The sequence below is a fragment of the Plectropomus leopardus genome, chromosome 9, assembly GCF_008729295.1.
Source record: "Plectropomus leopardus isolate mb chromosome 9, YSFRI_Pleo_2.0, whole genome shotgun sequence".
Lineage (NCBI taxonomy): Eukaryota > Metazoa > Chordata > Actinopteri > Perciformes > Serranidae > Plectropomus > Plectropomus leopardus.
The window spans coordinates 31368989-31385677 of NC_056471.1; the positions used below are offsets into that span (position 1 = coordinate 31368989).

A 16689-nucleotide genomic window follows, 5' to 3' on the forward strand; every position below is an offset into this window, starting at 1 on the left:
GGATCTGGATTTTATGAATGTAATTATGCTGTTTTATGTCTAATATGACGCAGCTCCATGGACAATAGAAGCTTTTTTTTTTTTTTTTTTTTTTACTATTGCCTTACTGTGAAACTAGCTGGATAAAAGCAAATTGCATAACAAGAATTATGCAATTCTCGTACATTTTTGTGCGATGATGACAGAAAAATGACTCAAAGTCCAAATGAAGTCATCTGTTGTAAATATGCAGTATGTGATGTAAACCTTCATGAAGTTAGTGCAGGATCACTGCCTCTGCACGCAGCTCTGAGCCAGGCCCTGTGGGGTGAACACTTGACACTGTGCGTGTGTGTGTGTATGTGTGTGTGTGTGTGTGTGTGTGCGTGTGTGTGTGTGTGAGAGAGAGAAAGAGAAAGATCGATTTGGCAGCTGACGAAAGGCCACAGAGGTTTGCAGAAGGTTTATTTTGTAAGGATCCTCAGGACCATGTTGTTGTGAAACTCGGTGACCCGCAGTGTGTGTAGGTGTGTGTGCGCGCGTGTGTGTGTGTGTGTGTGTACTTGAATGCATTTGCAAGCTTTTGGATTTCTGTGCACATGTAGTTTTGTGTCTGCGTGCATTTAAACCTTTGTGTGCTTCTGTTCGTGTGTGTGTGTGTGTGTGTGTGTGTGCAGGATCCTGGACGTGCAGCCCAACAGGCTCTCGGTTGGAGGCGTCAGGTCAATAGAACCCGTCCTTCATCGGCGCGGTCAGGTCGCCACCCACGACTTTGTCGGCTGCATCATGGAGTTCGCCGTCAACGGCCGCCCGCTGGAGCCCAGTCAGGCGCTGGCATCGCGTGGCATCCTTGACAGGTCCGCACACCCCAACCCCGCCCCCCTCCTTCCACTCCCGCTCTCACTCACCCTGTCTCCATCGTCTCCCTCTTCTTCCCATCTGTCCGTCTCCTCTAACCTCCTCGACTCTCGCTGTGGGACATCTGTTCACACTCCCAAACCCTCTCGAGATCTTAAAAAGATGTTGTTGTGTTTTTTTAATACAAATGGCAGATTTTTGACGGGGGAAACCAATTGCAGAATTCCAGAGATTTTTTTTTCTTTTCTGTGCTGCTGCTGAATAGTGAGGCGAGAACAGATCTTTTAATATGCTAATCCTCTCGGGGTTCTTTATGGGTTTTTGTATTGCAGCACGGGGAGAAAAAAAATCACAGCTCATCTGCCCCCTTTTTTTTTTTCTTTCTCGCCGGACCCCCCGGCTGCAGACTGTGCTTCTGACTTGTCAAACTGACGTTGTGTTTGTCGTTGTTTCTGTAGATGTCCGAGACTGGAAGGAGCCTGCACCGCCAGCCCCTGCAGACACGGGGGCACCTGTTTGGACCGCTGGTCCTGGCAGCAGTGTCAGTGCGTGGACGGCTTCACGGGCAAATTCTGTGAGAAATGTAAGTAAACGCCTTTGAAGTGTTTCTTTATTGCTGAGGCTGCACTTAGTCAGGAATTTTCTATCATGATTATTTATGATTCTTCTCTCATGAGTCATCGAACTGCACCATGTAGCTTAATATAGGCCACATCACTGCATTCGGAGCTTTATTTCAAAGCAGTTGTGTATTTCACGATATAAATACTCAGAGGAGTTCAGAGGACTGAAACGAAACTTTGAGCTGCACTGAAACTTGTCGCTACTGTGTGAGGTGTAACATGGTGTTAAGCAATGTTCCCAATAATCACTGCCACATTTATTTTAGGCTTTCATTCACTTATTGGAAGCAAATTCATTTCTTGAGAAGCCTGGGAACCCAAACACTTCATTCTGTTCTCCTCTGTTTGCCGCTGGGTTTGATCTTGTGGGAAATCGGCTGGTTTTGCTTTATGGTACGAAACTCCATTGCACCACATTTCTCCTAATACAAATGGAGCGTACTCTCTCAGTCATGTGTTTCATCCTCGAGAAAGAAAAAAATAAACACAATGCCAGGAAATGCAGAGGATGACACGCAGGAACATCTTCCTCACAGAAGGAAGCAATGATGTTTAGCATCCAGATTTTGAGCTTTAATAATGCTGATGTGAGTTACGCTCTGCCAGCCATCTTCACTGCGGTCTCGTGGTTAACAGTGTTCATTTTGTCAACAAAAATTTTATGGTATCAGTTGACATCCTTTTATTTCATGACTAAATTGTAACAACATTAACTGAAAATTATGGGCAACAGTAATTACAGCAAGATCTCTGTTCATTCGGCCGTCACACGTAACGACAAGACAAAGACGTAGAAACTCCAGAAAAACTTGTAGTATTTAGAAAAACCAACGCGTTCGTCTTGTGGCCTTCATCAGGGTCGTCCACTCGATACTACAAGCACTGCTGGAGTTTCTCCACTTTAATTTATCTCTTCTCCGTGCACCTCTGAGGGAGGTGAAGTTTCTCCAGAAACTCTCATCCGCCTCCTTCAAGTGAAGAAAAGACAAAATAGTCGGACCTGAGTTAAATCACTTGAGTCATCTCTTTTTAACCAGTAACATCAGGTTACCTTGCCTTGCTACGCTGACATATTGTAAAATTTAACAGAGCCTATTTATTTATTTATTAGAATACAAGATGTGATAAAAACAAGTAGATAAAAACAAAAATAGCAAAACATGTGCAGGAGAGGTTAAGAGACCCAATTAACCCCCCCCCCCCCCCCAGAATTTACAAGCTATTCAAATACTGGCGATTATTCTCACCCTAAAATCACAATATAACAAACAAACGAGTATTTACAATAATCACAAATGAAACACACACAATCACATCAGCACAGCCAATCATCAACGACAGTACAGAGGCTGTGTTCATGTGAGACTCAAATGAAAATAATGACGTACTATCATTTACGGTAAATATCTACTGCTTCTAAAAGACGATTTATAATTTATCACGACTCATGAACAGACACCTTCTCACTGGGTAAATATTTAACATAATTTGCTATTCATTTTGGCTCCATTTAAAGTCAATAAACATGATATTTCCCAAGAAATGCTCCACTTTTCGGCTATAACAATGCAGTTTACACATTTCTTTAACTGCTTACTTATTAAATTGAAGGTCTACTGCATCATTGCCTTAAAAGCTAACTGAACTAATGGCCAGCAGCTACCTCACTGACAGAAAACAGGCCAGCTCTGCGTCACTCTTCATTCCCGCCGTCTCCTTTAGTGCTCGCCAGTGAAATAAAGTAAAACCATGTCCTCATTTACTCTCTTTGTGGAACAAGCTTTGTCACCTCACCATTTTGCTTCTTTCAACTATATGCTGCACTTCTTCATTTCTTTCAAACGGTAAAAGGTAGATTTGTTAGAAATTAAAATTTGTCTTTAAATTCACTGCACTGTGTCCGCACTTTTCGTAGCTTTCCTGCCCGTTTTAAAAAGTCCAGACTTGACTCGGGAACACACGCCAATAAATCTCCTGACCAGTGCAAAAAAAGTAAAAAAGACGATACAGATAAAGGGCAGAGGGTCTCTGCATATAAATGCACCGCCACAGTGGGTCAAATGATGATCGAGAGGGAAAATTTCTGTATTAGTCACAATAAAAAATGACTCAACTTAAAGCAATGTCAGCTGAGTGACGGGTCTTCAACTGATGAGTCCGATCCCTGACTTTAAAGCTATTATTTTATTTTATTTTATTTTATTTTATTTTACAAAAAATCCTGCTTAGTATACCTTTACAAAACTAGAAAACACATAATAAATGCACACTAATCATTCATCAAGCAACTAATTACATTAACATCCCAGACGTTTGGATGAAGCTGACGAGAGTTTACTGTAGATTTTGGGTTCCTGCTTAAAGGGACACGTTCTGTGGACCCACATCTTTCACTTGTGGGAAGGTATTTGTAACCGCCGGTGAGAATGTAAGGACCAGTTTGTGGTTATGGCAGTCGGATTAGGAAAATCGTTTGGACCTGACAGTCCGCCAGCTCCCGAGTGGAAATACAGATTTTATATTCGCTTTTATAAACTTCGGTGAAGTCAGAGAGGATTGAGGATGTCCTCCATCTTTTCTCCCGCAGACATGACAGCAGACACCGCCCTGTCCCTGGATGGCACCGGCCGTCTGGACTACTCCCTGAAGCAGGGCCCTAAACGTGACGTCCTCCTGCGGCAGTCCCTGCAGGGCGCGACCTCTGACACCGCCGGGCCCAGCAGCGTGGAGGTCAAGTTCAGGACGCGCAGCAAGAGCGGCACTCTGCTGCACGTGCAGGAGAGCAGCAACTACACCACGGTGAAGGTGAGAGACGGGGAGTGAGAGAGAGTTTACACAGACGTGTGACGGAGAAACACGCCGTACATTTTCAGTTAATGCTGCTGTCTGAATGAACATTACACAGACGGCGCTGCGCTGTGTCTCTCTTTATGCACTCTTTAAATCCAGGCGACCTCTAAATATTTAATCAAACGCAGCACCTGAGGTAGTCGGTTCACAACACGTAGGAAGTGAATGGCCCTGAACTCCTGCAAGTGTTCATGGGAGGAAGTCTGGAGTTTGCATTATCAGCACACAACAGCAAACTGATACAGCCAACAGGATCAGATCAAAGAATAGAAAGGCTTCCTGCGAAAACATATTAAAACACATTTATCAAACTATAAATAAGACTCTGTCAGCTGAGGTTAAGTGAAGGTCCTGCTCTCTGCTCGCCGTGTTCCTGCTGTTTGTCCTCATCACTATTTATGTTGTTTTTAATGATTTGTGGAGCTTCAAGCGAAAGTTCACCCAAAAAATTAAAAATTCAGGCATTATCTGCTCACCCTCGTGCTGATGGAAAGTCAGGTGAAGTTTTATCGTCAACAAAACACTGCCGGAGGTTCACGGGGAAAAGGCGCACTCATCTTCCAAACAATTAACCTATCGCTGACCCTCGCCCCCTAAAGTCACTCAGACTAACAGTCGGCCTAAACTAACGCTGGTCAGTGTCAAAGACATATCCAAAGATGCTGTGCTGACCTTTTGGGGACGGAAGCTCCTTTTTTCACGCAGAAGGCATCAAAAGTGTCTTCACTTTCCCCTTTTGAAAGAGCGTTGTGTTTTCGCCCTAAAGCACAAAAGAGTTTTTGCATTTGTGGCAACAAACAGTGTCGGCATCAATTCTTGATTCGCTTTTAACCAGACTTTGGAGCGTGACACACAGAGCTGTCCTCTGCACTGAAGAGCGAAAATGGACCACAGACAAATACTTTTATCTTGCTGCAAATTAGAAACGCAGTCAGTGAGAAAGACTATAAAAGAAAACATTTTGTAACCTAAATAAACGAGATAAGGCTTATGTTTTCTTAAAATCTCCAATACTGATAGCAGAACCGTTAACATTGGAGCTTATCAACACTTCCGTCTTTAATAATTCGGCACTGGAGCCCGTTTAATACTGGGTTTCAGTGTCCATCCTGACTCCCAGACTATCACCGCCTGCTGCTGTGGAGAGTTATTTCCTCTCGAGCAGGCGCAGATCTTACACGCTGGTTGGCCATCGGCTGTAGTCTTTGCAGTGTGCTCAGGTGCAACTTTTTGGCTGAGATACAGAGAGGCGACGCAGCAGTCAGTGCTCATCACAGCTAGTTCTTTGATGTCAGTTTGGTGTGTCGGGGTCAATAAACCTCGATCATTATTTAAGGTCTCATGTGGCATCAGCTCAATTTAGATAATGTGCAGTGAACCGTCTTTTAAGGTACATTCAGATCCAAATAGATGATGCTGTGACCCATGTGCACGGAGTCGCAGTTCCCTCAATCACAAGTTAAATCAGCCGAGTTGTGCGGGAGCCGTGTTGACGTTTCGAGGACACTTCAGAAGATTCAGCTCAGTTTGGCTTTGTTGTTCCACTAATTAGCCGGCTAATTCTGCCGAGCAGCCTCTGTTACTGTAAGCATCAGCCACCAGCCATACGTGCACACTCAGACGCTCATTAGCAGAACGTGCGAGTCATAATTAGTTCATGATAGCGATTAGCTTCTAGTCGGCGCCAACACACAAATCAGCTTTGGCTCGTCCCTTCCTCTGAGATGACAGAGCAGAGGTTCTGCAGTATGGCTGCCAGATGACGATTTGTTGCATCACTAAAAGCATTTTCAGTCAGTTTGTGCAGCTTTTGTGTTTGCGACTTGCTTTGATCACTTTTGCAAAATGACAAGAGGCCCCATACATGTTTCTAGGCTTTTTCAGCTTGTATGACATTTATCAGATTTTAGGACATTTCTAGGATTTTAGGACGTTTCCAGGACTTTAAAATATTTATAGGATTTTAGGAGGTTTCTTGGATTTTAGGAGGTTTCCAGGACTTTAGCATATTTCTAGTATTTTAGGACATTTCAAGGACTTCTGAACATTTGCAGGATTTTAGGACATTTCAAAGATTTTAGGAAGTTTCTACGATTCTGGGACAGTTCTAGTCATTTAAAACATTTCTATGATTTTAGGATGTTTCTAAGATTTTAGGACATTTCTAGGATTTTAGAATGTTTCTAGGATTTTAGGATGTTTTTAGGATTTCAGGACATTAGGGCCTTAAGTTTATGGCCATAGTTTGAGTATCGCTGCCTTACAGTCATCACCCCACACTCTCTCCAGCTATACTCAAATACTCTTTGGGGTTTTTTCAGCCACCTCGCTTCAGTCTGACGCCTCTTTTCCTCCTCCGCTCCCCCTCCTCCCCTCTGACTGATCCTGGGCAGCTGCCCAAAGAGGCCTGAGTGCTCATTCATCCTCTTCAATTTTCCTTTTAGAGCCCCTCTCAGCCACCACCGAACCCTTCTCACTTTATATCCGACTTTCTCTCTTATGATTTTGTTTTCCGGCTCCGAGCAGCTTCTGGTGCTCATCGAATCGCCATCACAGCTTCCTAAACAGTCCGGAGAACTATCATAAGTACCATGACGCCTAAAAACGCAGAGCAGCAGGGGAATACATCCTGTATATGTACATATGTTGAGAGTCTGAACTATATATACTGAGATATATAAAAAAAAAACGTTGTTTAAAGATGTTTAATAGATAAACTCCATGATTGGTTTTCCAGGTTTAGAGACTCCGTTTTCTTTGGCTTGGGGGACTTTCCGCTTTTTAAATCAGTTCTTCCGGAAGCTACTTATCATTGCTGATTTTTCGGGGTCTTTGAAAAGGGAGGAGAGCGGGATTACTTTTCCATCGAAGTGGGGAGTGCACATATGAGATTACCATGCACAGTGTAAGCCGCAAATTTGTTGTCCATGCCAAAGTGAGCTTGATTAATTTCTTTTAAAGACGCACTCTGTCCTGTCTCTGCTGGAAAGAGGCCTCGGCAGTGGGCGTTTTGAATGAGCGCGTTTCCTCTGAATTTGTTGTTAGCAAGCTTCTGATCATCATCTGGCTGAAAAACATCACACAAGTCGTGAGAACATGATTTACTGCGGCGTGTCCCGCCGGGAGGAAGATTTACGAGCGTCAAGCTGCTTTTTTGTTTTTCGATCTCTTTCCTCAAGATCAGATTCTGAAAGCAGCGTGGTAGTGGTTTTTTGAAGACTTCTTCTCATCCTTCATGATTGATGCTGTCATGTTAAGTCATTGCATTAATCTGGAAAACTGCATTTTTAACCCTTGTTTATGCAACGCTCCTCAGAGAACATTATTCATCATACGCCTGAAATTAAGAATTATAACAGTATGACGTTTCAGGGATTCATCCAGTCTGTCTGCTCATCTCTAATCTACGATGTGCTGTTTAGTGTGCATATTAAAGGAAAAGTTATGATCTTTTGAAGTGGGGTTGTATGAGGTGCTTACCAGTACTCAGAGTATTAAATACAGCAGATGTCAGTCAGTGCACCCACCAGTTTAGAGAAGCAAGCTGGAGTCCGCAAAGAAAGCTAAGCAACAAAAGTATTTTAAAAAAACAAAATATTTTCAAAAAGTCAGACCAAAAAAATCAATATCAGATTAAGTGTTATATTATATTCTCACTGGTTTATCTTACTGTCAGACAGAAGTTTCCAACGGCAAACTGAAGCCGTTGTATTGATTTCTTCAAAACCAGAATCCATGGAGAAAAACAGCGATTTAACATAACTGAAGACAGGAGCTGCTGGTCCACCGCTGCCGCAATTATGCTACTTTATTTGTGTTATTGTGATATTTTGGTATTTAAGTGTTAGTTCAGATTGACTGAAGTTACACAATAACAAACATTAACTAACTGAGTGTAGCTCTGGTAGAGCAGCAGCTGCCGTGTTCAGCAAGTCCAAATGTACAGTTTTTAAAATGGGGTTTGGTGGCTTGAATTTCCTTTTTGTCACTTATATTAAGTTAATGGTACTTCCCCTCCTGTTATACAAATATTAAAATAAACTGATCACACAAAAAAAGACAAACATATAAACTGACACCGTCAAAACCAGCTGTCTGACAGAAAGATGAAGCAGTGAAAATACTCTCAAAATAACATAACACTTACCTACACTACATACACTGAGACTGATTTTTTAGGTGGCTAATTGTTTTTTTAGGTGGCTAAAATGCTTTTTTTCCTCCCTCTTTGCTGTTGCTCTTTGGCCGTACGAGCAAGATCCCCACAAAAAAACAAACCCAGAACTATCTCTTTAACATAGAGACATGTTTTGATAGTTAACCCTCTCCGTTTCTTCTCTCAGCTGAGGAACGGCAACATCCACTACATCTCAGATGCGGGCGTCGGGGGGAAGGTGGAGCGGACCGTGGGAGAGGCGGTGCTGTCGGACGGTCAGTGGCACACACTGCAGCTGGTCAAGAACGGCTCGGCCACGGTGCTCCAGGTCGACAGCAACCACCCCCGGGTCATCCAGCACGCCACCCAGGACTTTGGAGGTCTCAGCGTCGTTACCTTTTCTCTTGGAGGGATCCCACCCGGACCGGCTCAGCAGAAAACCGCAGCAGGTGAGGCTCGCCGATCTTACGCCCAGGCCGCACTGCCTGCTCAGCTGCAGAACATCTAGAGATTCGAAGTCTTACTGATTTTTACCATGTGATGTGCAGATTTTTAATTTTTTTTTAGCAAAAATAGACAGTGAAAATGACTTTTTACTGACTTTATACCTCCTTTACCCGTAAATCCAACCCGTCCTGTTTCTGTTTCAAAATAAAAGCCCTCAGACAACATTTCTGTGGACAGAATCCCTTCAGTTGTTAACATGAGACTTTTTATTGTGAAATATTTGCATGACCGTGTTGTTGGTGGCTGCACAGCTCCAGAAATTTGTGGAGTATTGGAAATGATAGTGGAAATACAGTAGCTGCAGCAGCAGGCAGCTCTGCAGCAGCAGGCAGCTCTGCAGCAGCGCCGCAGCAACAACGCCGTCAGTGTGAACACCACAAGTGTGCGAGCCGCAGCAGCTCAGAGAGGTAGCCGTCACACGCTGCTTCAGTAGGTGTTTCCCGAGCGTAAGATCTTTAACTTAAGCATTTGAAAAATGGGAGCCAAACATCACAGACGGCCACCGTCTGCTGGTATGAAGAGTTATCTCCTCTCACGCAGGCGCAGAACTTACGAGCCGGTTGGCTGTATGTTCCTGTGCAGCCTTTTGGCCGAGACACAGGCGATGCAAAGCGATGCAACAGTTGGCTTTCGTCATCGCTATTTCTTTTAGGTCGGTTTTGCATTTTGGGGCCCTTTAAAGGCGTCTTTACACTTTTAAGAAAACATTTTACCACAAAAAACAGCACACTTAAAGTCTAAAAACTCACTGTTTAGATGTTACCCTCTCCAAAACTATTTATGACGGTCAAACCCATGTTGAATGTACACTCTGTGTACATGTATGTGTGTGATTCTACACGTGTATTTATGTGCTGTGTCAAACACAAACTGCGGAAGCTTTCGAAAACCTGGCGTTTGACCAAGAAAGCCACCCACTCTGCACTGTAAATAACCGATGCAGCAGCTGATGTTATGGAAACCTCCTCCAGCGTGTGCACATGCGCGTACGGTACATGTGTGTCAGAGCTCTCATGTGAGCTCTTATAAATCCACTACACTTTTTTTTTTCCACAAATGAATTAATAGTCTGCAGCTCAAACTGCTGACCATATTTGGTCGCCGTCCAACACGACTCTGACGCTGCTGAGATTTACCTGCTATGAATTTACATTAGCTGAATAAATGTTTCTTTATCAGAGAATCATTTATGGAGAAAATAGCGAATACTGATTTAATTTGACTTTGTCTTGGAACGCCCCGCATTTGAAGACTTTTGGTGTCTCATTTCCACAGATTCTCGTCTTAGTTTAGACTTAAATCACAGATCCGATGTCCTCGAGCGCGAGCTGGGAACAGTTTGGAAAAGGTGAAGCAGAGGGTTTCCAGAGGGAGTCATGCAAAACAGTAAATAACAGAATTACAGGGGGAGGGAAAATCTAGCCTAATACTTTGCACTAATATGGTAAAAATGAGCAATTTGAATTATTTGTTGACCTTTTTCACTCACGGAGCAGGAAATACATAAAGCACACGTGTTCTGTCTGCCTGTGAACCGGCTCTTCCCTCCATGTGAACCGTGCTGTTGTGAGCTAATGAAAAGGCACAAATGGATTTAATCTGCACCGGGATAAATTCAATAAAAACCTATTTACATCGGTGAGGCAGCGCTGTTAGGCAACACACGAAGCAAAAGATTGAATCAGACACAGAGACGCTCATCAGACCCAGATGTATGTCTTGAAGCTATAAAGGCTGCGACGAAGGATTCTCTGAGAAAATATTTCATATTTCTTTCAATTTAGGACTGATTTTTAAAATATGAATTTTTTAAAGAGCTGCTTTCCACAAGAAAGTCACTTTTTTTTCGTTCTAATATTGAACTAATAAACCATGTAAACAAAATTACTTTGGCTCTGATTGTAACTCCCAGATCCTGTTAACAAGGAAGCAATCCAGCGTCGGAAATGACTCCCCTCCAGGTTGCTGTTTTGTCTTCGTTGGCAGTGATGGCTCCTTCTTTGTATCTGAAGCAGACTGTAGAAGATTAATGGATGAACGGTGACATCAGCCAATGGTTTTGTGCTCCCCTTTAGAAGCTTCAAGTTCGGCATTTTTATTTTTTGGAGCTGGAAGTAGAGCTCTGACCGAACAGCTTTTGTCTCTATAGCTCAATATTTATGACGACTGAACAGGGTTAAATTTATCCGTTTACATTTCATTCAGACTCAAAGTGGTGCATTATTAAGGGTAGCGGTGTGAGTGACAGCGTCCTCAGCCTCTCCACAGCACCAACCTCTGTAATATCGTCCCCTCTGACTCTAAAAACCTACATGGCAACGGCCAAAATGCCGAACTTTAGACTTCAAAACGGGAGTCCACAAACCGGTGGGTGACATCACAGAAGCGATGTTTATTGTTTATTCAATCTGTGCTGTAAACATGTTGATTTCTGCTGTAAATTTGTAGATTTTAGCCTGCAGCTCTGTGGGGATTGACAGTTTTTCAGCTGCTTGATCTGAGCCAATTTTCTCTCTTTTTCATTTGCAGGTTTCGACGGCTGTTTGGCCTACGTGAAGTACAACGGCGAGAACCTGCCGTTCACTGGAGAGCACGGCCTCGTCACCTTGACCAAGACCAGTTCGTCCGTCAAGATCGGCTGCAGAGGGCCCAACCTGTGTGAGAGCAACCCCTGCTGGGACGGCCTGATGTGCGTGAACCAGTGGTACACGTACCAGTGCGTCCCGCCCGGGGACTGCAGCTCTAACCCCTGTCAGAACCAAGGCAGCTGCGTGCCGGACCCCCGTTCCGGTTTCACCTGCGTCTGCTCCGAGTTCTACACCGGCAAGACCTGTGAGACCTTGGTGGCCTGTCTGGGCGTGCAGTGCCCCGAGGGGAACGTCTGCAAGACGGCCAACAACGGCGGGTTTGTCTGCAGCCCGAGCCCCACTGCGGAGTCCATGGTCCTCCCCATCTGGGCGGTGCCCGCCATCGTTGGCAGCTGTGCCACGGTCCTCGCTCTGGTGGTGCTCAGCCTGATCCTATGCAACCACTGCAAGGGCCGCAACAAGACCAAAGTGCCAAAAGAACCGAAAGAGAAGAAACCGAAAGAGAAGAAGAAGAAGAAAAAGAAGAAGGGGAGCGAGAACGTAGCATTTGATGACCCAGACAACATCCCGCCGTACGGTGATGACATGACGGTACGGAAACAACCAGAAGGGAACCCCAAACCGGACATCATCGAGAGGGAGAACCCGTATCTGATCTACGATGAGACAGACATTCCTCACAACAACGAGACCGTCCCCAGCGCGCCGTGCGCCCCCTGTAACCCCGAGGCCGACATCGAACACTACGACATCGATAACGCGAGCAGCATCGCCCCTTCAGACGCCGACATCATCCAACACTATAAACAGTTCCGCAGCCACACGCCCAAGTTCTCCATCCAGAGACACAGCCCGCTGGGCTTCGCCAGACAGTCTCCGCTACCCCTCGGAGCGACAAGCTACACCTACCAGCCTCAGTACACGCAGGCGCTGAGGTCCACCCCACTCAGCCACTCCCACTCCGCCTGCCCCACCCCCAACCCGCTCTCCAGACACTCCCCCGCTCCGTTCACCAAGCCCGCCTCCTTTTACCGAAACACTCCCACCAGAGAGCTCAACCTGGCTCGCCGCGAGGGCAGCCCGCTGGACTTGCACAACGACATGTGCCAGCCGCCGCCCATGTTCAACTACGCCACCCGGCTGGGGAGGCGCAGCAAGAGTCCGCAGACCATGGCGAGCCACGGCCACGCCTCCAGGCCCGGCAGTCGGCTCAAGCAGCCGATCGAGCAGATCCCGCTGGAGACGGGGCCCCCGGTGGGGCTGTCCATCGAGGAGGTGGAGAGGCTGAACACTCCGCGTCCACGCAACCCCAGCATCTGCAGCGCCGATCACGGGCGCTCCAGCTCGGAGGAGGACTGCCGCAGGCCGCTGTCGAGGGTCCGCAACCCCGCCGACGGCATCCCTGCTCCTGAGTCCTCTTCCGAAAGTGACTCACATGACTCCTTCACCTGCTCCGAGATGGAGTACGACCGGGAGAAGCCCGTGTCCTACAGCTCCCGAGTCCCCAAGCTCTCGCAAGTCAACGAGTCGGACGCAGACGACGAGGACTACGGCGGGAGGCTCAAGCAGAGGCGGTACTCGAGCCGGAGGGCGGAGGGAGGGCCCGGCATTCCCCAGATGCCCCCGACGGAGCAGCACTACACCCTGCCCCATAAACTGGGCCAACAAGCCGGGGGCTTCAACTGGGACAATCTGTTGAACTGGGGCCCCGGCTTCGGACATTATGTAGACGTGTTCAAGGACTTAGCGCTGCTTCCCGAGAACGCGGCGGCAAAAGACATTGAAATGAACAGTGGGGACGGCTCGGTGACCATCCTGAACGAAGGAGAGGCCGAGCAATATGTATGAGACTATTTATTACGATGTAGAATATGGTGACGTTCTCCGATCAAAAAAAAAGGAAGACTGTATATTTCAAGAGAACTTTGGACTTTGTGTTTTTTTATTCAAAATTATAAGACGACTTTCAATGCAGTAAGGCAGAAAAACGGCGCCTGTGACACGACAGATTTGAACCACCTTGGAATAGTTTACCAGTCTGTTCTCGGTCCAAAATCAACTGTGCAATCGAGCATCCATCTCTCCGAGGCCTCATTACATCGTATCCACTGACACCGAAAAAAAATCCAATTTAGCGACTGCAAAGCTGCGTTATCTCGATCAAACATTTCTGTTTTTATTACCTCCGCTTTTTCCGAAAAAAACGTCTGTCACATTCACAGCTGAGAGATAAGATGGTAGATAAAATTAACACCCACAGGAAGAGAATTCCAACCTCTTTTTTTATGTTTTAATTTACTTAAAAAGAAGCATGTGTGTTTGATCCGACTGCACCTGACGCGGTGTGAAAGCGATCGATTTGCTCGCACGGTACGGCGGACCCCACCGGTGTCGTGATCCCTGTTCTGTGTCTGGGTGTGTTTTCTCACAGAGGACTGGCTAAACGCTCCAAGAGGGAGGATTAATCGAGTCGCCTGCCTTACAGACATTTGAGGATTTCAGCACCAGGGAGGAATTTTCCTCTCCTGTTTTTCTGGTTCAGGAGGAGACGAGGAGGTGAACGTGTTTGTCACAAATTTTCTGAGCAGCCAAGCGTTTGATGATGATGATGTATGGATCCTATAAACCCCGACTAAAACACTATGAACTTGTGTACATTTTTTTTTTTTTTTTTTGTTAAATTCATGAGAAATCGTGAAGTCATTTGTCGTTGGTGTCCATTATTTTGACATGTATGGTTTCTACATTTTTGTACTGTTTATTAACTTAAAATTACTTAAGCTGTGTTTTTATGGATATTTTCATATGCTGAAATGTATGTTCTTACTTTCGGGGAAAGTAAGATTGAAGACTTATTTTTTACATTTGTTACATATGTAACATCAGTATTTTCCACTTTTGATAAAACTATAACATGCTGTATGCTTTGTACCTGTAAAAAGCCAATAACAGAATAAAAAAAGTATTTATTTAAAGGATGATTTAGAAACTTTTTTCTTTCTTGCAGTGTTTAGCGACTAATTTAGACCCTGTGTACACATACACGGATATTTTTTTAAATGGGTATTTCACTCTTTGTTTTGGCCTCTTGTCCACGTGCAAACAAAATCGGGTCACTACAACAGATAATTTTTTAAAAAGCTGCAGATTATTCAAAACTCAGGTTACTGTTTATGCAAGAGCACGTGTAAAAAGGAGCATTTGGGAAAAAATGAAGTCATCTCCCCAATTTGTTGCTTTGTATAATGACCCAATGCAGCCTGTTCTTATTCCAAACTCATCAGAAACCGCCACTTTGTCAGAGATCTTGCCACTTGTTGATGCAGCATCCACCAACTGAAGTCGTCAAAGCGCCGCCAAACAAAGGCACCTTTAATTTTTTTTGTGTCTGTTTGTGGACGAGAGGCCAAAACATAAATAAAAATATCCGTATATGTGTAGTCAGGGCCTTAGATGTGTGTAAGCGTCAGCAGTTTTAAAAAATGCTCATGATGGAGCTCGGATTACCCCCCATCCTGAATCCTTTGGGTGGTAAAGTACTTTATATTCGAGGCTCACTCTGTGCAGTCTTTAAATAACACCGAGTCTGAACAAAACATTTAAAAAGGCATTTCAGGACCCGAATGAAACCGAGCCACCTCGCTCACAGCCAAGCAAAACAGCGAGCGGACTCAGCGACGCAGGGCCCTATATTGCTTTCAACAATTATTTACATCTGGCTTATTGAGCAGAACCTCTTTTTGTGTCATAGCTCAGTGACTCGGTATGCAACATGCTTATCTTCTCTGTCATCGAGGGGAGAGAGGCCACGAGAGAAAACGCAGGGAGCCGTGAACCCGGCGCGGAGTGACAGCCCGAGTCTGGCTGAGTTACTACGGAGGGGCTCGGTCCTGCAGAGCACTCTGTTGACCGAGGCCTCTTTGGGACGGCTGTACCACGCTGATGCTGCGATAATAATAACACTCGGGATGATAATGAGAGCGTGGGTGGGTGGAGGGACGAGTAAATACGAGACGGATTCAAATAAACCTGCAGGATCTCCTCTGATGTGACACGGCGGACTGAGAGACATCAGGCCGCTTCAGGAGCAGGCTGTATACACAAAGGGCGCATTGTTCTACAGTACGAACGGATGTGAAACACTCGCGAGGACTGACATGAATCTGTCTTCCTGGTTTTCTTGGGGGCAGCGTTGTGGCGGTGGAAAGGGGGGGGGTGCTGTTTTTGGATATTGTCCAGATGGCTGCTGGACTTCACTGAATGGCAGAGGAGCTTATGATGCGTTCAAGGATTAATTGCAGTATTTATTCAAAGTGCGAACATTGGCTGTTACATTATAGGACATGGCCCTTGGAAAAATACAACATGTGTTATTCCTGTCGACTCGACGGAGCCGTTTCAGCGAGCAATAAGTTATTTGTGTTAGTAAAGACACGAGAAACGTCACAGCAGCGTTGACACCAGAGGAAAATGTTGGCTTTGTATGTTTCTGCAAAACGCGATTGTGTTACATTTGTACATTTTATGTGTATCATATCAGTATTTCTAAGGTGACAAAGTACAGGTTTTGGAGGTGGAGATGATGTTAGATGGTGTGATGCTTTTAGCACCAAGATTAGTGCATGCAAACACGCTAAATATGGGCAGTTGGCTATGTTGCAGCCACGAGTGTGCCTTTCTGTCATTTGGCGTGTGTGTGTGTTTGTGTGTGTGTTTGTGTATGTGGGCTGTTTTGTTGGTGTGTCTGTGTGATGTCACGGACAGACCGGAGAACAGGTAAACTGTAGACAACAGGAGCAGAGGTCTTTGAAAACATTTCAGTGGTTTCTTCTCTTTATGTCTTTTACTTATTCAGTCTCTCTTTCAGACTCGGTGCAGACTGATTTGGATCGATATTTGAGTGCTGCTTGAGACACGGACGGTAATTAGTGACCACGTGTCATTGCATCTCGCCTGTTAAGAAGCTGAAATTACTTCAGTCACCAGTGTGTTGTGTTCCCATCAATGCCGCTTTGAGGTGATAAAAACGTGTCTACTGCAGAGTCATTTGACCCGGGTGTGAATGCCGAACGTACGCGTTCTCATTGCATTAAAAAGCCAGATGTTAGTGTTCGTTAAATGGCAACTT

The 16689-nt window shown here is 45.2% G+C and overlaps 1 protein-coding gene across 1 annotated transcript in view; it reads left to right on the forward strand.

Annotated features, from left to right (window-relative positions):
- LOC121947726 (protocadherin Fat 4) overlaps positions 1–14536 on the forward strand; it is a 147236-nt gene extending 132700 nt beyond the window's left edge. Inside the window, exons 13-17 of the mRNA XM_042492815.1 lie at positions 657–836; positions 1296–1420; positions 4048–4265; positions 8654–8915; positions 11503–14536. Of these exons, the coding sequence (XP_042348749.1) occupies positions 657–836; positions 1296–1420; positions 4048–4265; positions 8654–8915; positions 11503–13409 (2692 nt within the window). The 3' untranslated portion in view covers positions 13410–14536. The remainder of the gene's footprint in view (positions 1–656; positions 837–1295; positions 1421–4047; positions 4266–8653; positions 8916–11502) is intronic.
- Positions 14537–16689: the final 2153 nt, after the last annotated feature.